This window comes from Hemitrygon akajei, chromosome 5, assembly GCF_048418815.1.
Source record: "Hemitrygon akajei chromosome 5, sHemAka1.3, whole genome shotgun sequence".
Taxonomy (NCBI): domain Eukaryota; kingdom Metazoa; phylum Chordata; class Chondrichthyes; order Myliobatiformes; family Dasyatidae; genus Hemitrygon; species Hemitrygon akajei.
In genome coordinates, this window is record NC_133128.1 from 159323226 (window position 1) to 159340974 (window position 17749).

A 17749-nucleotide genomic window follows, 5' to 3' on the forward strand; every position below is an offset into this window, starting at 1 on the left:
AAACAAGTAGGTGGCTTCTTGAATATCTGGGGAACTTTGTATTAGGGCAAACAACTAACAGATATTTTTCAATCAGTGCATAATGATAATAAGACCATAAGCGATAGGAGCAGAATTAGGCCATCTGGCCCATCGAGTCTGCTCCGCCAAGCTCTGCCTTGGCTGATCCATTTTTCCTCTCAGCCCCAATCTCCTAGTTTCTGCCTGTATCCCTTCATGCCCTGACCAATCAAGATTCTAGAAACCTCTGCCTTAAATTAAGTATAATATAGGTAGGTGAAATCACATCAATATGGCTACTAAATGCTGTTATGTTTAAATGATGAAGATCTAATAACACACACACACACACACACACACACACGTGTTCTCAGGTGTTACCATCAATATACCTATTCTGTTTATCCACCAAATAACATGAGTGACAATGGGAAGATTTAGCACCAAATGAGGAAAAGATAACTACTGATCTGGTTTCAATCATAGATTATAGCTTTTCTGGGCACCAACTCAAGACATCAAAGATAACTGAGAAGATGTGTGAAATTTACAAGGGAGTAGAATCAGGCAGACAAGAGATCCAAAATGGCACCAGAACCACTGCATAAATTAGCATCTGTAAATTAAATCACTAAAGTCAGAAACACTGTGGGCATCCAAGAAACTGAAAGGACTCATTTAAATATATGCGCACGGATTTAAATTAATGCATATATTTAAAATACATGCATTTAATTAATAAAGAACATGATTTAATCACAGAATGTTTGAGTAAATATCTTCTAAAATGTAGCGCATCTTGAGATCAAAGATTATGAGAAAAACAAATAGGGCAAAATTGTAGAATGAAATTTCTTATTTAGCAAACATGTTCTCGACTTGCTTGTTTGGACGAGATCCCTGTACTATCTAGGAATGAAATAACTAAATGCTCTCGTGTTCCTTTACCGTTAGTTGAGTGGAACACAAACAGCGCCCTACACACAATCCTGACTATTCAGGAAGATCTCAAGCATCAACCAACTGGTTTTTCCAAGGGAAGGAACAGAAAATGGGGGAACTTAAATAAAAGGAAATTGAAATCTTGAGTTTCAAAAATTGCCATAATTAAAGCTCATCACAGACATTTTAAAATATAAAACATTCTTCCTACCTTATTGTGTGTGAAAATAATCCGAACATCTGGTTTTATTATGCCATATGCCATTAGGAGGTCATGAACTTTTCTCAGCTCATCTTTGCATTTTTTGACAGTTGAGTAAAACTGCTTTCTCACAGGGATATTCTTAAAAAGTTTGAGTACAGTCACAGTCGTTCCTGTGGATGCGAAAGTAAATTGAAATTAGCAAGAGAGAAAAGTGAGGAAAAAGCAACAGAAGGATATTAATTATTAAAACATTTCAAATGACTTGAACGCTTTAGTATGCTTCCCTTTCGAGTATAGTAAATACATGTATTGAGCATAATCTGACTTACAATTCATTAACAAATGGAGGGCCTACATTCTGACAGAAACAACAAGGGAGCTAATAGAAATTCTCTCTGTTATTCTGTGACATTAAACATCGTTCAGGACTGAGTTGCTGTAAAGGTAACACCCTTGCTGAAAAGAGAGAAAATGAAATAAGCTGACATGACATCAGAATTAGCAGTGGTAAACAAACTTCGACTGGTCATAGCACTGAATAAAATTAATAAGCAGTAGAGACAAGTGGGCCAGCTAAGGACAGTGAGTATAGATTTGTCAAAAGCAAGCCAGGCTGACATCTACGAGTTCATTGAGGAGAAGCAAGCAGAAATGATTGTGAAATGAATTCTTGTAAAGGAAATGCAATTTTGAAACAGTAAATTCCAAACGTACAAAAAATATAATCATACCATTTTTGGGAGACCTACTTTAAAAAATCAAAAATACTGCTGGAACAAGAGCCTGTAGATACTGGAATCTAGAGCAACATGCAAAATGCTGGTGGAACTCAGCAGATCCAGCAACATCTACAGAAGGAAGTAGGCAATTGGTTCCATGGACCCCTCAATTAATGGTAGGGGTCTATGGCATAAAATAGGTTGGGAACCCCTGGTCTAGATGAAGAGTTTCAACCCAAAATGTTGACTGTCCATTTCCACCATAAATGCTTCCTGACTTGCTGAGTTCCTCCAACATTTTGCATCTAGCTGTAGAAAAATATTACCAGCTACTTGACGTCAGCTGTAAATAGAGACCACAGCATGAAAAAGGCCTCAGTCACATGTTTTTGGGGGGAGGGGTATGTGATGACTTGGGGTTCCAAATGACATACACAGTGCTAACGAACAATTTTAATGTGAAGTCTATAGGTGCCACTTTGGGAAAGGTTGTACTTGCAGTAAACCTCTACAGAGAATCAGAATCAGGTTTAATATCACCGGCACATCATGAAATTTGTTGTTATTGTGACAGCAGTACAATGCAATACATAATAATAGTTACCATTTGAGAACTTTGAGTTTGGTGTGCAACAAGCATTCAAACTGCTCATCATTCTCAACACAAAACTTTCGAAATAGTCAAGAATTGAGAACGTGGGACTTGACTTTTTTTACCGCTCTGATAACAGTATGTAATGATCTGCGTAGCTGATCACTTGGGTTTTTTGCAACAAGATGTTGTCTAAATTAGACAGTGAATGGTAAATATGTTAGACACAACTTGTTTTTCCCCAAGAAACTCAATCACCCCACAGTGGCGTCCTGTCATTGATGGTGTCCCATCTATTGAACAAGCAAAAATGTTGGTGAGCAAAATGTCCTTCTCTTTGAAAAATTGCACAACAATCTGAAATATTGACTCCCCCTTCAAATCTGTTTCTAGTCCCCTTGCAAATAACCACTCTCAAACCATGCTTTCATCTTTTATGAAGTGAACATAAACAAGAAGCAAAGATCCACTGCTTGGAAAAATGATTCATCCAATTGCAAAGCAAATTCTGTTGTTTCAAGTATGTTGCAAAATGTATCTTCCACATTCTCAGACCTTATTTGTCTTTGAACAGAGTTGTTGCTGAGCGGAATCACTTGAGTTATTTGGCCTGGTGACTTATGCAAAACCATACTCAGAACCTCCTTTACTGCTGGCAGAATCAGTATTTCACTAATTGTATGGGGCTTTCCAGGTAAAGCAATGAACAAGGAAATGTATGAAGCACAGAAACCAGCACTGTTTTGTTTGGAAGTGATGGCAAACATCTTTTGAAGTGTTTTCCATTTCTGAAAGTTTTCACAAAGTGACTGAAAATAAGCCAAGTTCTTGTTTGCTTTACCAGAGTGTATTCTCTTCAAATGTTCAAGGAACCTGAATGGTTTCATTGCCTCATTTGAAAAGGAACTGTTTCACATAACAAACACATTGGCTGCTGTTGGTTGTTTGGTGCTGGTATAAATCCATATATCAGATATTCCACACCATAATGTCTACATTCCTTTTTTTATCTGCTCTGCTTCTGCTACTTTTGTTATGGATTAACACCCACAGTAAATCGCCTACTGTTTAAGTCCAATCTCACGCCCTGCAATCAATAAAAGGGATAAGTTATTACATCATCATCTGAGGCAAAACCTGACTCTCTGCCTGACGGTACATAGTGTGGGGTAGTGATTATCTCATTTGGGCTGTGGGCTAGAGAAATGTGATCAAGATGACTCGACAGGGCAGACTCTGAACTTTACCCCACTGAGCGCCATACCCTAGTTCACAGGAACTGCGTCACTGCATGATTGAAGTATGGGAATCATACCAGCTAACACTGTAGTGGGTTAGCAAGAGGTGATATAATTACGTGATCACTGTAAACAGTTATGAGGCTCTGAGGATCAAATGCTTATAGCAAGTAATTCCTTAAATTAAGCCTGTAATCCCTCAGCCACCCCTCCTTGCTACTGATCACCCCCGCCTTCTCCTTAGAAACTCCAACCATCTGGGGGGGTGGGGAGAGACATTGCCTAATTTGGGAACTACTGTTCTAGATTTTGGGAGACTCCATCTAGTGATCAAAATGGGAAGTGGCAACATGGCTGAAACAGATTGATGATTTTCAACCAAGCACCACAGAAAATGAAAGCAGCAACGTAAGACCAAACAGAAATGTTTAAAAATTCCAGGGTTCAGCATCCAAAAGAGCAAACACACTGACACTGAAGAGTAATTAGCCTGTTAAGTCTATTATAATTTAGCTACTAAATTCCTGTGCGTACGACTGCCATGTCATCTTTCAATTCCTTTAAAATAGTTATTCTCTTTTATATTTGTGTCTGGGTGGCAGGGTGGAGATACCTCTCTACCAAAGGAGGTGTAAGGCATTCCTTCCCTCTGCTTGCTTGCCGCTCACCCACGGGCAAGGACTAGCACTTGCTTGGCCCCCCAATCGGTCACATGAAACCATGGGAGCAGGTGGTGGATGATTGTATGAGCAACTGCTGCATATCACAAGTCCAGGTTATGCAACTACTGATGCCAGACAATCTCCGAAGAGTATTGATGATGGCTAGGGTCACCCATCTTGTAAAGACACTGTCCAGAAGAAGGCAATGGCAAACCACTTCTGTAGAAATCTGCCAAGAACAATCACAGTCATCAGATGGGAGACCATGATCGCCCATGCCACATGACACAGCACATTTACACTACACGCTGCATCCGCAAAGGAAACAGCATTATGAAGGGCCCCATGCACCCCTCATACAATCTCTTCTCCCTCCTGCCATCTGGGAAAAGGTTCCGAAGCATTCGGGCACTTACGACCAGACTATATAACAGTTTCTTCCCCCAAGCTATCAGACTCCTCCATACCCGAAGCCTGGACTGACACCTTGCCCTACTGTCCTGTTTATTATTTATTGTAATGCCGGTACTGTTTTTGTGCACTTTATGCAGTCCAGTGTAGGTCTGTAGTCTAGTATAGCTTTCTCTGTGTTTTTTTATTATGTAGTTCAGTCGAGTTTTTTGTACTGTGTCATGTAAACCATGGTCCTGAAAAACGTTGTCTCATTTTTACTATGCACTGTACCAGCAGTTATGGTCGAAATGACAATAAAAGTTGACTTGACTTGACATAACATAGTGATGATGATATTTAAGCCAGCACTGGATCAACCTGGCAAAATAGGTCAGAAGAGTGTTATATTCCAGAGCCACAAGTATATAATTTCCGCTGGTATCTAGTGGTAGAATGCTGCATTCAGGAGAGACCGGTCTCTCAAGGATGCAAAAAATTCAATGTCACCATTTAAAATAAGATCATGGGAGCTCTTTCCGTAAGTCATCATGTGCAAATCGATCAGATTATTTTTATATACTTAAGTGCCCTTTGGAAGTCATTTGAGGCTATCAGAGTTGCTCAAAGTTCAAAGACAATTTATTATCAAAGTACTTATATGTCACCACATACAGCCCCGGGATTTGTTTTCTTGTGGACATGCACAGTAAATCCAAGAACCATAATAGATTCATGGAGAAAAACCACACCCAAAAGGGAAGACAATCAACCAATGTGCAAAAGATAACAAACTGCAAATACAAAATAATTAATAAATAAATAAACAATAAATATTGAGAACGTGAGATGAAGAGTCCTTGAAAAAGAATCCATAAGTTGTGAGAACAGTTCAGTGATGGGACAAGTGAAGTTATCCCCACAGATTCTTGAGCCTGATGGTTGGGGTGTATTAACTGTTTTTGAACCAGGTGGTATTATTTGTAAATATTTTTTTAAATGTCTGCTTAAAGAAAGTTAATATAAAACTGAATCTCTGGCTTCAGATGAAATTAGTTCTCAATATTATTGTCGAGAGTTCTGAAATCTGATCATAAATCCAACTTCCACTGTACGCTCTAATAACAAACTTGACTTAGTTTGCTGAAAGTTCTCTGGATATCTTTATCTGTTTGTTTTACCTCTTATTATTTTCTTCCAACTTGAATTTTTGACATGAGGTTTGGAGATCTATTAAAGAGACCTTAGATCTTCCTTACCTAGCCATGAACACAGGCATATACATCAGTAGAACTTAGAATACCTTGTCCCATGTGAGAAGGCTTCTGTGAAATGATATGTCCGGCACTGTCCAAAGTATACTGCGTGCTCACTTCGTCAACAGTGGTCTTAGTGGTGATAATAACCTGTGTAAAAGTGGATCCAAAAGGCATTTAATAGAGTGAAATGTTTACAGATGTACAGATGACAATGTGGAATGACTCAATGCTTAAATGTAAACTTTGTTGTATAAATTATAACAATGCTGGGATGATGCACTGAAATTAACCTCAGGATAGGATTAGCAGTTTATTTACTTTTCTGGGATTCAGAAAGCAAAATTAACCAGGGTCCTACACCACTCCCTGCAGCACAGCACTAGTCACTGGCCTCCATCATCCCAAGAAGCAACCTTCAATCGCCATGCTCTGCTTCCTACCACTGAACCAAGAATGAATTAGCTCGCCTTGAATCCACGGGGATCTAATCTTCCCAACCAGCCTGACATTTGGGACCTTGAAGGCCTCGTTACGGTCCAAATTGACAACATCTCCTGCCCTATCATCATCCACCTTTTTAGTTTCTTCTTCAAAAAAACTCTGTCAAGTTGTATGCAGCTCGAGTACACATGTGATACACCACTTTGTGGTGTCAGCGTCTGTACATGCATGTTACAAATAGAAAACCAGACAGAGGAATGGATAGAAATATCCAAAACATAATTTTTTTTTTATCTCTTAGCAACTTTGACCAGTCTCCAATTATTTTAAGCTCTCCAATGCTTCAAAAATATTGCCGTAAATTGCTATGAGCTCTCAAATGACAACAGTTGCTCCTCAATTACAGAGAACATACACCAAACCGTCAGTCATTTGAACATACTTGCAAAAGGTTCCACATGCCAATAGGTTGCTATTTTCACAGGGTCAGCAGAGGTTCAATTGGTGAGATTCTTCCCCAGTTCCAAAGGTTTTAAGTTCAGATCCCTATGCAACACTAAGGGAGAGTCACAAAACATAAAGCCCCATTTACCCTCTCAAGTGATTATGAAAGATCCTGTGGTGTGACTTTGAAGAGAAGTGAGGTTTATCACTTGTACCCTGGACAAGATTCATGGCAAACTAACATCACCAGATTAAATGCTAATTACCAGGCTGCAGTTTGCAGATGCTCACTGCACACAAACTCACTGTCATGTTTTCACAAAGGGGGCTACACTAAGAACTACATCCTTGGCTTGCAAACCACCTTGGATGACCAGAGACATTGAAAGTGTTATGTGTGAAGCCAAGCAGAGCAGCAGAACGGATGCTGCTAATAAGAGAGAGATAAGGGACAGCCATTCAAAATGCCAATGAGAGAGAGACACATAATTCAGTATTTTGGCGTCTGCAGTGATACTGCCACGGACATTTTGCTTTGAACATGAACTGTTCGTTAACACTCCTGCTGAGACAACAGGAAGTGGTGAAGTTTGATGGACAGGTGATATCCCATCGGGGGGATAAAATAGCGGGTTTGCTAAGACACAGGAGACACGCCACAAGACCCTGAAGAGAGCATTGTGCCCCCACAAGTTGGTGGGAGTTTGGAGGACCGATTCGCGGGAATCGGTCAGAGGCTCTCAGGGTGTAAAGGTACGACCGGTGGGGACCTGTTGTGTGTCCACCCTTGACTGGGTGACAGGTTCATCACGGAAGAACGGTCGCATCTGGAATGGTAGGTCACAGTCGGTGACCACAATGGGACAAGAAGACAACGGAAGGTTTGCCTGAAATTTCAGCTGTATCTCTCACTCTCTCTGCTACGGTACCACAGCAACTACCTCGAACTACGCTAAACTGAACTGAACTCTGCTTCACTTGAAGACTGATCATTTACCCCTAGACTTCAATAGAGCTTGGCTGATTCATATTCCCATATTTCTGTGTATATTATCATTGCTAACCTATTACATTTATATCCTTGCATCTAGTGTACTGTATTACTTAATTTACTAATAAACTTTATTAGTTTCTAGTAATTACAGACTCCAACGAGCGTTCCATTTCTGCTGGTTTGACAACCCAATTACGGGGTACGTAACAAAAGGCACTGTGCAAACGTAATTTACTTGGCTCTATATCACCTACCTTCTCAAGAAAATGCATTCCGTTGAAAATTAGCTACACCTTCCGAATAATATCTGCAAATGACATTCTAGTCGCAGATTAGAGCAATTGGATTGGAGTATAATCTTAGAAAACATCCAGAAAAATGTCAAATAATCATGAAATAATGGTGATTCAAAAATAATGTGAAAATCCAAAGAAGTTGTGACACAATTGCTTCTTTACTTTTTGCAAAATTTCCAAGATTCATGTCACTAAAGCTGCTAACATGGAAATGGGAAAGTGATGTGACCATTGGCTGTACGTGTCAAACATTTCAGGAAAATGTTGCGCGACCACCTGCCCTTCATGGAATCTGTTGGTAAAGCTATTGACATAATCAAAGACCTCTCCCTCCCCAGACATTCCCCTTTCTAAAAGCTTGAAAACAGGCACCACAAGGCTCAAGGACAACTCCTATCCCACTGTTATAAAACTTCTGAGAGGACCGCTTGTACTTTAAAGATGAACTTTTAAGCTCACAGTCTAGCTTGTTACGGCCCTAGTACCCCACTGTACTTTACTTTCTCTGTAACTGTAAAACTATATTCTGTTATTATGCTATTACTTTCCCTTATACTACCTTGACGTACGCATTCTTTGAAATGATCTGGATGATGGCTTGCAAAATTCAGTTTTCTGCTGTATCTCTGAGTAGCAGGGTAAAGATACATGTTTACCAGAGGAAGTGTAAGGTGCTCCTTCCCTCTACTAGCCTGCAGGCCACCTTTAGGCAAGCTGCAGCACCTGCTTAGCCTCCCCTCCCCAGCTCAGCATCACGTGAAGCCATGGGAGCAGATGGTGGATGGCCGTGTGATCAGCTGGTGCATCTCACAACTCCTGGTAATGCGACAACTGTCACCAGGCAGAGAATCTCTGGAGTACTGATAATGGCTGGGGTCACCCGTCTTGTAAAGACATTGCCCAGAAGGAGGCAACGGCAAACCACTACTGTAAAAAAATTTCCCCAAGAACAATCATCGTCATAGACCTTGATCGCCTATGCCATATGACACAGCACATAATGATGGTGTCATACAACATGGCACGCAATGATGATGTCATATGACACAGCACATAATAATGATGATGACTGTATCTCAGTACAGGTGACAATAATAAAACAATTCCAATACTTTGATTGAAGTCCTGAATTTATGGTAACATTTTTTATCCTTAATTAAAATTTTATTTTTTAGGACTGTTAACTAAATGTGGCTAAGGTTTGGAAGTAACAATCCTAGGCTGAGTAGCTCTGTCACAAGCTAGTATTTAGAACAGGGGCTCCCAACCTTTATTATGCCACAGGGCCTTATCATTATCTAAAGGGTATAAGGACCCCAGATTGGGAACCCGTAGTTTAGAAGAATAAAGGACAAATTCACTAGGAATTCTGTAACTGGATGCCAAGAAGCTGGATTTCTTTTCACACTCAGGTCTATGTCTTGTAAACTGTATTTAAAAGCAACCTTGATTCCTTTCTCACTCTCCAGACTAGAATGCAATTCTTTACATAATGGAAGTAGTGTTTTAGATCGCTGCGGTTCCACAGTCACAGTGGTGGCCTTAAAAGTGCTAGATAAATATGAGTTTCTTACCTCAGACACAGCACAGATAGAAGCCAAAGCTTCACCACGAAACCCATATGTTTCTAGAGCCTCCAGGTCCTCGTGATGAGTAATTTTAGATGTGTAATGCTTCAGTCCCATGACAGGGGTATCGACAGCTTTGATTCCATCACCGTTATCTCTCACTTCGATCCTGTCAAATCCATTGTTCTCCTATTTCATAGGCAAAAGGCTATAACTAGTGATATTCATTTATAAGACTTTAAATTATCTATAACACATACATAGCCATCAAATAAGCCCTTTTTTAAAAAAAAAGTACCTACAAGCAAATTTTTGACCAACAGTTGGGATGTTTTTTTCCTAACCAAAAGTTTGTACTGTAATGCAAAATGCTGCTGGACCAGTGTCACAAATCCATAGCTTTATCTCATATGAGAAGAGAACCACCTGCCAGGGCCTCAGATTCACCATCTTTCAATAAAAGAGACAAATCCGACAGTGTTAACTAAAGAGGAGACTCCCTGCTGTCTGTCACAGGGAAGTCATTGCCAGGTCTTTCTCAACTGGTCCCCAAATAACCTTGTCCAGAGGCATAATGGTGACCATCACCGGAAACAATTCCAAGTGAATGCAAGAAGCAGCATTGACATTAAATATGGGCTATTTTAATCTCCTTGAGTCACAAGGAACTGCACAGCATCCTTCTATACCTGCAGAAATTTGTTACCATCTTACATCTGCTGTATGCAAGCCGTGATCCTAACCAATGGGACCATTACAGATCTAATCTTTGACCAGAGGACGTGATGCAAGATTGCATAATCACCCCAAAACTTTACTCAACCTTTCTTGCTGCAAAACTGCATCTCACCTCAACAGGGGTGGAGCTAATCTACAAGATTAACAGAAGACTATTTGAACTATTGCCTCCAGTCCAAAACAAAAGGAACTCTAGATTCACTCCGACCTACAGTATGCAGGCAGTATTACACATGCCTGAAAGACAAAATTCCAGGTCTTTGCCATCATGTTCAGTGAGGACCAGGAGAGAAGGGCCTTTACATGTAACAGCTACAAAATAGATGCCACACCAATTTGCATCTGCTGCAAAACACTGTCTCTCTGCAATACAGATTGACTGTGAGACCCTGCAAAAAATTGCATCACTTCCCATACCTTGGGAATGTTGTTACTCAACAACAGCAGTTGGCAACAAAGAAATTCACCACCAGCTCCACTGCAGAGCCTTTGGCCATCAGAGGAATGAAGCATTTGAAGATGAACAGCCCTGACCAGAACTTCTAGGCCATAATAATCCCTCCCTCCTGGACACTTCTGGGTCATGGACCATTTATGAGGCACCTCGAAGGACTGTAGAGATGCCATCGATGCCACCACTGCAAATGCTCCAAATCCACAGGCAGTGTTAGTGAATCGATATTAGCATCCTTTCTCAGGCCAATACTCCCAACACAGAGACATGGCCAATCTGATTAGCTCAATGCCTTTTATGCACGCTTTAACTGACAGAACATGCAGGCACCTTTACAAACTCCCACAGCAACCGAAAACCCTGTGATTTCAGTCTCTGAAGATGAAGTAAGAGCATCCTTTGAGATGAACCTGGCTGAGTAGTGAAGACCCGTGCTAATCAATGGGCTGGAGTGCTTACTGATATCTTTAACCTCTTGCTTCAGCAGTCTGAGGTACCCACCTGTTTCAAGCAGGTTTCAATCATGTCGGTGTCCAAGAAGAATGTGGTAACCTGCCCCTATAACTATTGTCCAGTATCACTTACATCCACTGTGATGAAATGCTTTGAGAGATTGGTGATGAAACATATCAACTCCGATATGAGGAGCGACTTGGATCCTCTTCAACTTGCCTACCATCACAATAAATCAACATGAGATACCTTTTTATTGGCTCTTCACTCAACTCTGGAACATCTGAACAGGGAAGGTGAATACATCAGGATGTTCTTCATTGACTACAGCTCATAGCATTCAAACTATTATCCCCTCAAAACTAATCAACAGTCTCCAACACCTAAGCCTCAATACCTCCTCAATTTCCTCACTTGCAGACCGCAGTCAGTTCAGAGCAATAACATCTCCTCCACAATCACCATCAGCCCAGGTGCACCACGAGGCTGTGCGCTTAGCCCCCTGCTCTACTCGCTTTATATTTATGATGGTGAGGCCAAGTACAGCTCCATTACCATATTTAAGTTTGCTGATGATACCATTGCTGTTGGCCAAATCAAAGATAGTGACGTATCAGCAGATAGGAGGGAGATTTAAAATCTAGCTGAATGGTGCCACAATAAGTACCTCTCACTCAATGTCAACAAAAGCAAAAAGCTGATTATTGATTACAGGAGGAGGAAACTGGAGGTCCATCAGGTGGAGAAGGTCAGTAACTTTAATTTCATCTGTGTTAATCATTTCAGTGGATCTGTCCTGGGTCCAGCACGTAAATGCCATTACAAATAGGCATGGCAGCACCTCTACTTTCTTAGAAGTTTGCTAAGATTCAGCATGTCAACTAAAACTTTTGACAAACTTCTATAGATGCACAGCGGAGAGTAACAGACTGGTCTCATCATTGCCTAGTATGGAAACCCCAATATCATTGAATAGAAAAACTACAAAAAGTAGTGGATATGGCCCTCTCCACCAATGAGCACATTAACAAGGAACAGGAAAGCAGCATGTCAAGTTCATTGGCATTAAAATATATACATCAAACGAGATGTTTCTCTCAACCAGGGTATAAAGCACACACATAACACTTAATAGCATGAAAGTATGCATGAAATCTACAGATAGATAGATAGATAGATAGATAGATAGATAGATAGATAGATAGATAAATAAATAAATAAAGTGCATAAATTAAATATTATCAGATATAGAAAACCGATGATACTTTGAATGTGATGTGGCAGGGAGTTCAGAAGCCCAATAGCCTGGGGGAAGAAACTGTTTCTCATCCTGACCATTCTTGTTTTTATGCATCAAAGCCTCCTGCCTGATGGTAGAAAGTCAAAGAGGATGCTGCATGGGAATGCCCGGGATCTTTGATAATACCAAAGACCCTGTGTACACAGCGCTCCTGATAAATGAATCAGAATCAGGTTTATTATCACTGGCATGTGACATGAAATTTGTTAACTTAGCAGCAGCAGTTCAATGAATACATAATACAGAAGAAAACAAAACAAAACAAAATAATAATAAATAACAAAATCAATTACAGTATATGTATATTGAATAGATTTAAAAATTGTGCCAAAAAAATACTATATATTTTTATAGTGAGGTAGTGTCCAAGGATTTAATGCCCATTTAGGAATCGGATGGCAGAGGGGAAGAAGCTGTTCCTGAATCGCTGAGTGTGTTCCTTCAGGTTTCTGTACCTCCTACCTGATGGTAACAGTGAGAAAAGGGCCCTGGGTGCTGGAGGTCCTTAATAATGGACGTTGCCTTTCTGAGACACTGCTCCTTGAAGATATCCTGGGTACTTTGTAGGCTAGTAACCAAGATGGAGCCGACTAAATTTACAATCCTCTGCAGCTTCTTTTGGTCCTGTGCAGTAGCCCTTCTATACCAGACAGTGATGCAGCCTGTCAGAATGCTCTCCACAGTACATCTATAGAAGTTTTTGAGTGTATTTGTTGACATGCCAAATCTCTTCAAATTCCTAATGAAGTATAGCCACTGTCTTGCCTTCTTTATAACTGCATCGATATGTTGGGACCAGGATAGATCCTTAGAAATCTTGACACCCAAGAAATTGAAGCTGCTCACTCTCTCCACTTCTGATCCCTCTATGATGATTGGTATGTGTACCTTCGTCTTACCCTTCCACAATCAGCTCTTTTGTCTTAATGATGTTCAGTGCCAGGTTGTTGCTGTGGCACCACTCCAATAGTTGGCATATCTCACTCCTGTAAGCCCTCTCGTCACCACCTGAGATTCTACCAACAATGATTGTATTGTCAGCAAATGTATAGATTTTAATCTGAGCTATGCCTAGCCATACAGTCATATGTATACAGAGAGCAGAGCAGTGGGCTAAGCACACAACTCTGAGGTGCACCAGTGTTGATTGTCAGCAAGGAGATGTTATCACCAATCCGCACAGACTATGGTCTTCCAGTTAGGAAGTTGAGGATCCAATTGCAGAGGGAGGTACAGAGGCCCAGGCTCTGTAACTTCTCAATCAGGATTGTGGGAATGATAGTATTAAATGCTGATCTACAGTCAATGAACAGCATCCTGAGATGGGTGTTTGTTGTCCAGGTGGTCTAAAGCCACGTGACACCGCTCCTTTTAGTTGTCCTGGGTACTTTGTAGGCTAGTACCCAAGATGGAGCCGACTAAATTTACAAGCCATGTGAAGAGCCATTGAGTTTACATCTGCTGTTGACCTATTGTGGCAATGGGCAAATTGCAATGGGTCCAAGTCCTTGCTGAGGCAGAAGTTCATTCTAGTCATGACCAACCTCTCAAAGCAGATGTAAGTGCTATTGGGCAATAGTCATTAAGGAAGCTCACATTATTCTTCTTAGGCACTGGTATAATTGTTGCCTTTTTGAAGCAAGTGGGAACTTCTGCCCATAGTAGAGGTTAAAAATGTCCTTGAATACTCCCGCCAGTTGGTTAACACAGGTTTTCAGAGCCTTATCAGGTACTCCATCAGGACCTTCTGCCTTGCGAGGATTCACTCTCTTTAAAGACAGCCTAACACTGGCCTCTGAGACAGAGATCACAGGGCTATCAGGTGCATCAAAGATCTTCACATCTGTAGTCGTGTTCTCCTTTTCAAAGCGTGCATAGAAGGCATTGATAGTGTGGATAGTCAGAGGCTTTTTCTCAGGGCTGGAATGGCTAGCACGAGAGGGCATTGTTTTAAGGTGCTTGGAAGTAGGTACAGAGGAGATGTCAGGGGTAAGTTTTTTTTTCTACACTGAGAGTGGTGAGTGCGTGGAATGGGCTGCCAGTGACAGTGGTGGAGGCAAATACGAAAGGGTCTTTTAATAGACTCCTGGATAGGTACATGGAGCTTAGAAAAATAGAGGGCTATGAGTAAAGCCTAGGTAATTTCTAAGGTAGGGACATGTTTGGCACAACTTTGTGGGCCGAAGGGCCTGCATTGTGCTGTAGGTTTCCTATGTTTCTGTGACACTAACATTGGAACCACTGTGGACAGTAAGGAAGGCTATCAAAGCATGTTGTGGGATCTGGACCAGCAGGAAAATGGACTGAAAGAAGGCAGATGGAACTTAATAAAATAATAATTATTATTTAGTTATTGAGCACTTTTCATACAGATGCTGTAGTTCAAAATACTTTACAATGGGATAAACTGCAAATATGAAAATAAAATATAAAAATATAAAAAGATGTTAGTTAAAAGCAAGGTTAAATAAATAGGCTTTGCACTGGTGTTTAAAATCTTCCTTTATAGTTTTAGGTATTGAATTCCAGTTTAGGAGCGTAGTTCAAAAAAGTTGTCCTGCCAACTATCTTCTGAGGAAGACTGTTTAATTTTAAGAGACTGTTGGAAGAAGACCTGAAAGCTCAAGCAGGATCATAAAAGGAAGCGATTCTACAATGTAATCTGATCCCAAACTATTGAGAGCTTTAAAAACAACTAAGAAAACTTTAAAATCAAAACAGGAGTTACATGCTCCCTCGTCCTGGTTTAGGTTTAAAGTCTAGCAGCAGTATTCTGAATGAGTTGAAGTTTGTCAATAGATTACTTTGGAAGGCTAGTAAAAAGTACATTGGAGTAATCCAGTTTATTCAATATAAAGGCATGATTATCATGTGACACAGACAGGCGTACTTTTGCAATATGTCTTAAGTGTAGAAATACTGCTCTGGTCTCTGCCTTTATGCGGGATTTAAAATTCACATCTGAATCAGGCATAACACCCAGGCTTGTTACCCCTGACTTTATAAAGGAAGCCAAGTTTCCAAGTTTATCAAGAAGTTCATCTCTTTTGGTTTTGGGGCCAAGTTTTAGGAAATTATTGGTCATGCATTTGTTTATTGCAGTAATACCCGAAATCAGAGACGAATTGGTGTTATCATCATCAGGCTCAACCAAGATACATGAAATATACATTTGCATAACTATGGAAATCAGGGTTATGCCCGCTAATGATGTCTCCTAAGGACAGCATGTATAAGGAGAAGAGCAGGGGTCCAAGACAGCCTCCCTGAGCAATATCAAAAGGTACAATGTATCTCCGAGAAACCTGGTCTCCAACACAGGCAAAAAAAACTTTATAATATATATAAGCAAAACCAATTAAAGACACTGACAGCTGGTTCTCCAGGCCACCTAGGTGAACGCTTTGGTCAAAGGCAGCACTTTGATCCAGGAGAATGAGAACTGAGGCCCAGTTGGCATCAGTGCTGAGACTAAGGTCACTGACAATTTTGGCAAGGGTCGTCTCTGTGCTGTAGTTTGCTCTAAAACTTGACTGAAACTTTTCAAGAATACTGTACTCATTCAAAAAGTTATTGAATTGGTTGAAAATAAACTTACTCAAGAATAATGCCCAGGAAGGGAAGATTCGATTTAGGTGTGTAGTTCGCTATAGGCCTATCAAGGTTTGTTTTTTTTTAGACTAGGGTTTTGACAACCGCAGTTTTAAAGGCATCTAGGAAAAACTCCAGTTTCAAGGGATGTGTTAATAAATTTCCTAACATAATTGAAAACACTATCAAAAGAGTCCTTTAAAAGTGTGGTAGGGACCACCACAAAGGTGAAAAGTTTAAAGCGAACATGAGGCGAGACTTCCTCACTCCCTGGGTCGTGAGAATGTGAAATAAGCTGCTAGCATGAGTTGTGGAAGCAAACTCGATTTCAACATATAAGAGTGTTTTGGAAAAGTACTTGGACAGTAGGGGTATGGAGGGCTACAGTGCCAGAGCAGGTCGATGGGAGTGGGCAGTTTAAGTGGTTTGGCATGGACTAGATGAGCCGAAGGGGCTGTTTCTATGCTATGATTCTATGACAGGGTTGAGATAGCAAGTAAACGTTTTACTCTTTGTTACAATCTTGCCGAGTTCTGAATTTGAAATACTTTTAAGTTACAATGTAGTGCCGTCATTTTACAAAGTTGGCTATAGAGGTTACCAGTTTCTGTAGTTATACTTTCCCTAATGGACATAATTGTGTTGATAAAAAAATATTGTGAATTCATCACGTTTTGTAGCAGATGCTTGACTGAGGACCCTACAGGTTGGGTGAAACTAGAAATAGAAGTCATGGGTTTAGGGTGAAATTTGAAATGTTTAAGGGGAACATGAAGAGGAACTTCTTTACTCAGAGGGAGGTGAGAGTGTAGAATGAGCTGCCAGCTGAAGAGGGAGATGTGGGTTTCCAGAGAAATTTATAGACAGGTATTTGGATGGGAGGTATATGGAGGACTATGGTCCAGGTGCAGGTCGATGGAGGTAAAACAATAGTTTAGCAAGGACTAGATGGGCCAAAGGGCCTGTTTCTGAGCTGTAGTGTTATATGGCTATGATTTTATGCACCTTTCACATGACTATACATGAACTAATTTGAGAGTGCACACTGAAAGAACCAAAATAATTTATCCAACATCTGTAGAATCTTGTGTTTATAATTTATTTGAAAAATGCTTTTAATTTTCCGTCTGTGATGATCATGGAAAGCAAAGGTAACCATTTACTTTAACTTATCTCCTTATACCCTTCTACTCTCATTAATATCATATATGCCAATCTCATGGACCTCTCTGTCACTAAGATCGGGACCATTTGGTCTAGTCTTTGCCCTTCACTTCACCCATCAATCCAAATTTCTAGTAATCCTCCCTGGTCCGAAGTCCTTCACTTGCATCTTTCCCTCACATCTGACCTCATCTGCAATCCAAAATAATCTTACATAAAATTAATTTGATGATCAAACAAATATCATCTACTTGCTTCCTGGCCCCCAAGTAGATGATATTATAAATATCCATTATCTC

The 17749-nt window shown here is 40.4% G+C and overlaps 1 protein-coding gene across 1 annotated transcript in view; it reads right to left on the reverse strand.

The window, feature by feature from the left end:
* pms1 (PMS1 homolog 1, mismatch repair system component) overlaps window positions 1-17749 on the reverse strand; it is a 93349-nt gene that overhangs the window by 70730 nt on the left and 4870 nt on the right. Inside the window, exons 3-5 of the mRNA XM_073046992.1 lie at window positions 9757-9939; window positions 6052-6154; window positions 1154-1317 (exon numbers count right to left, since the gene is read on the reverse strand). Coding sequence (XP_072903093.1) covers window positions 1154-1317; window positions 6052-6154; window positions 9757-9939 — 450 coding nt within the window. The remainder of the gene's footprint in view (window positions 1-1153; window positions 1318-6051; window positions 6155-9756; window positions 9940-17749) is intronic.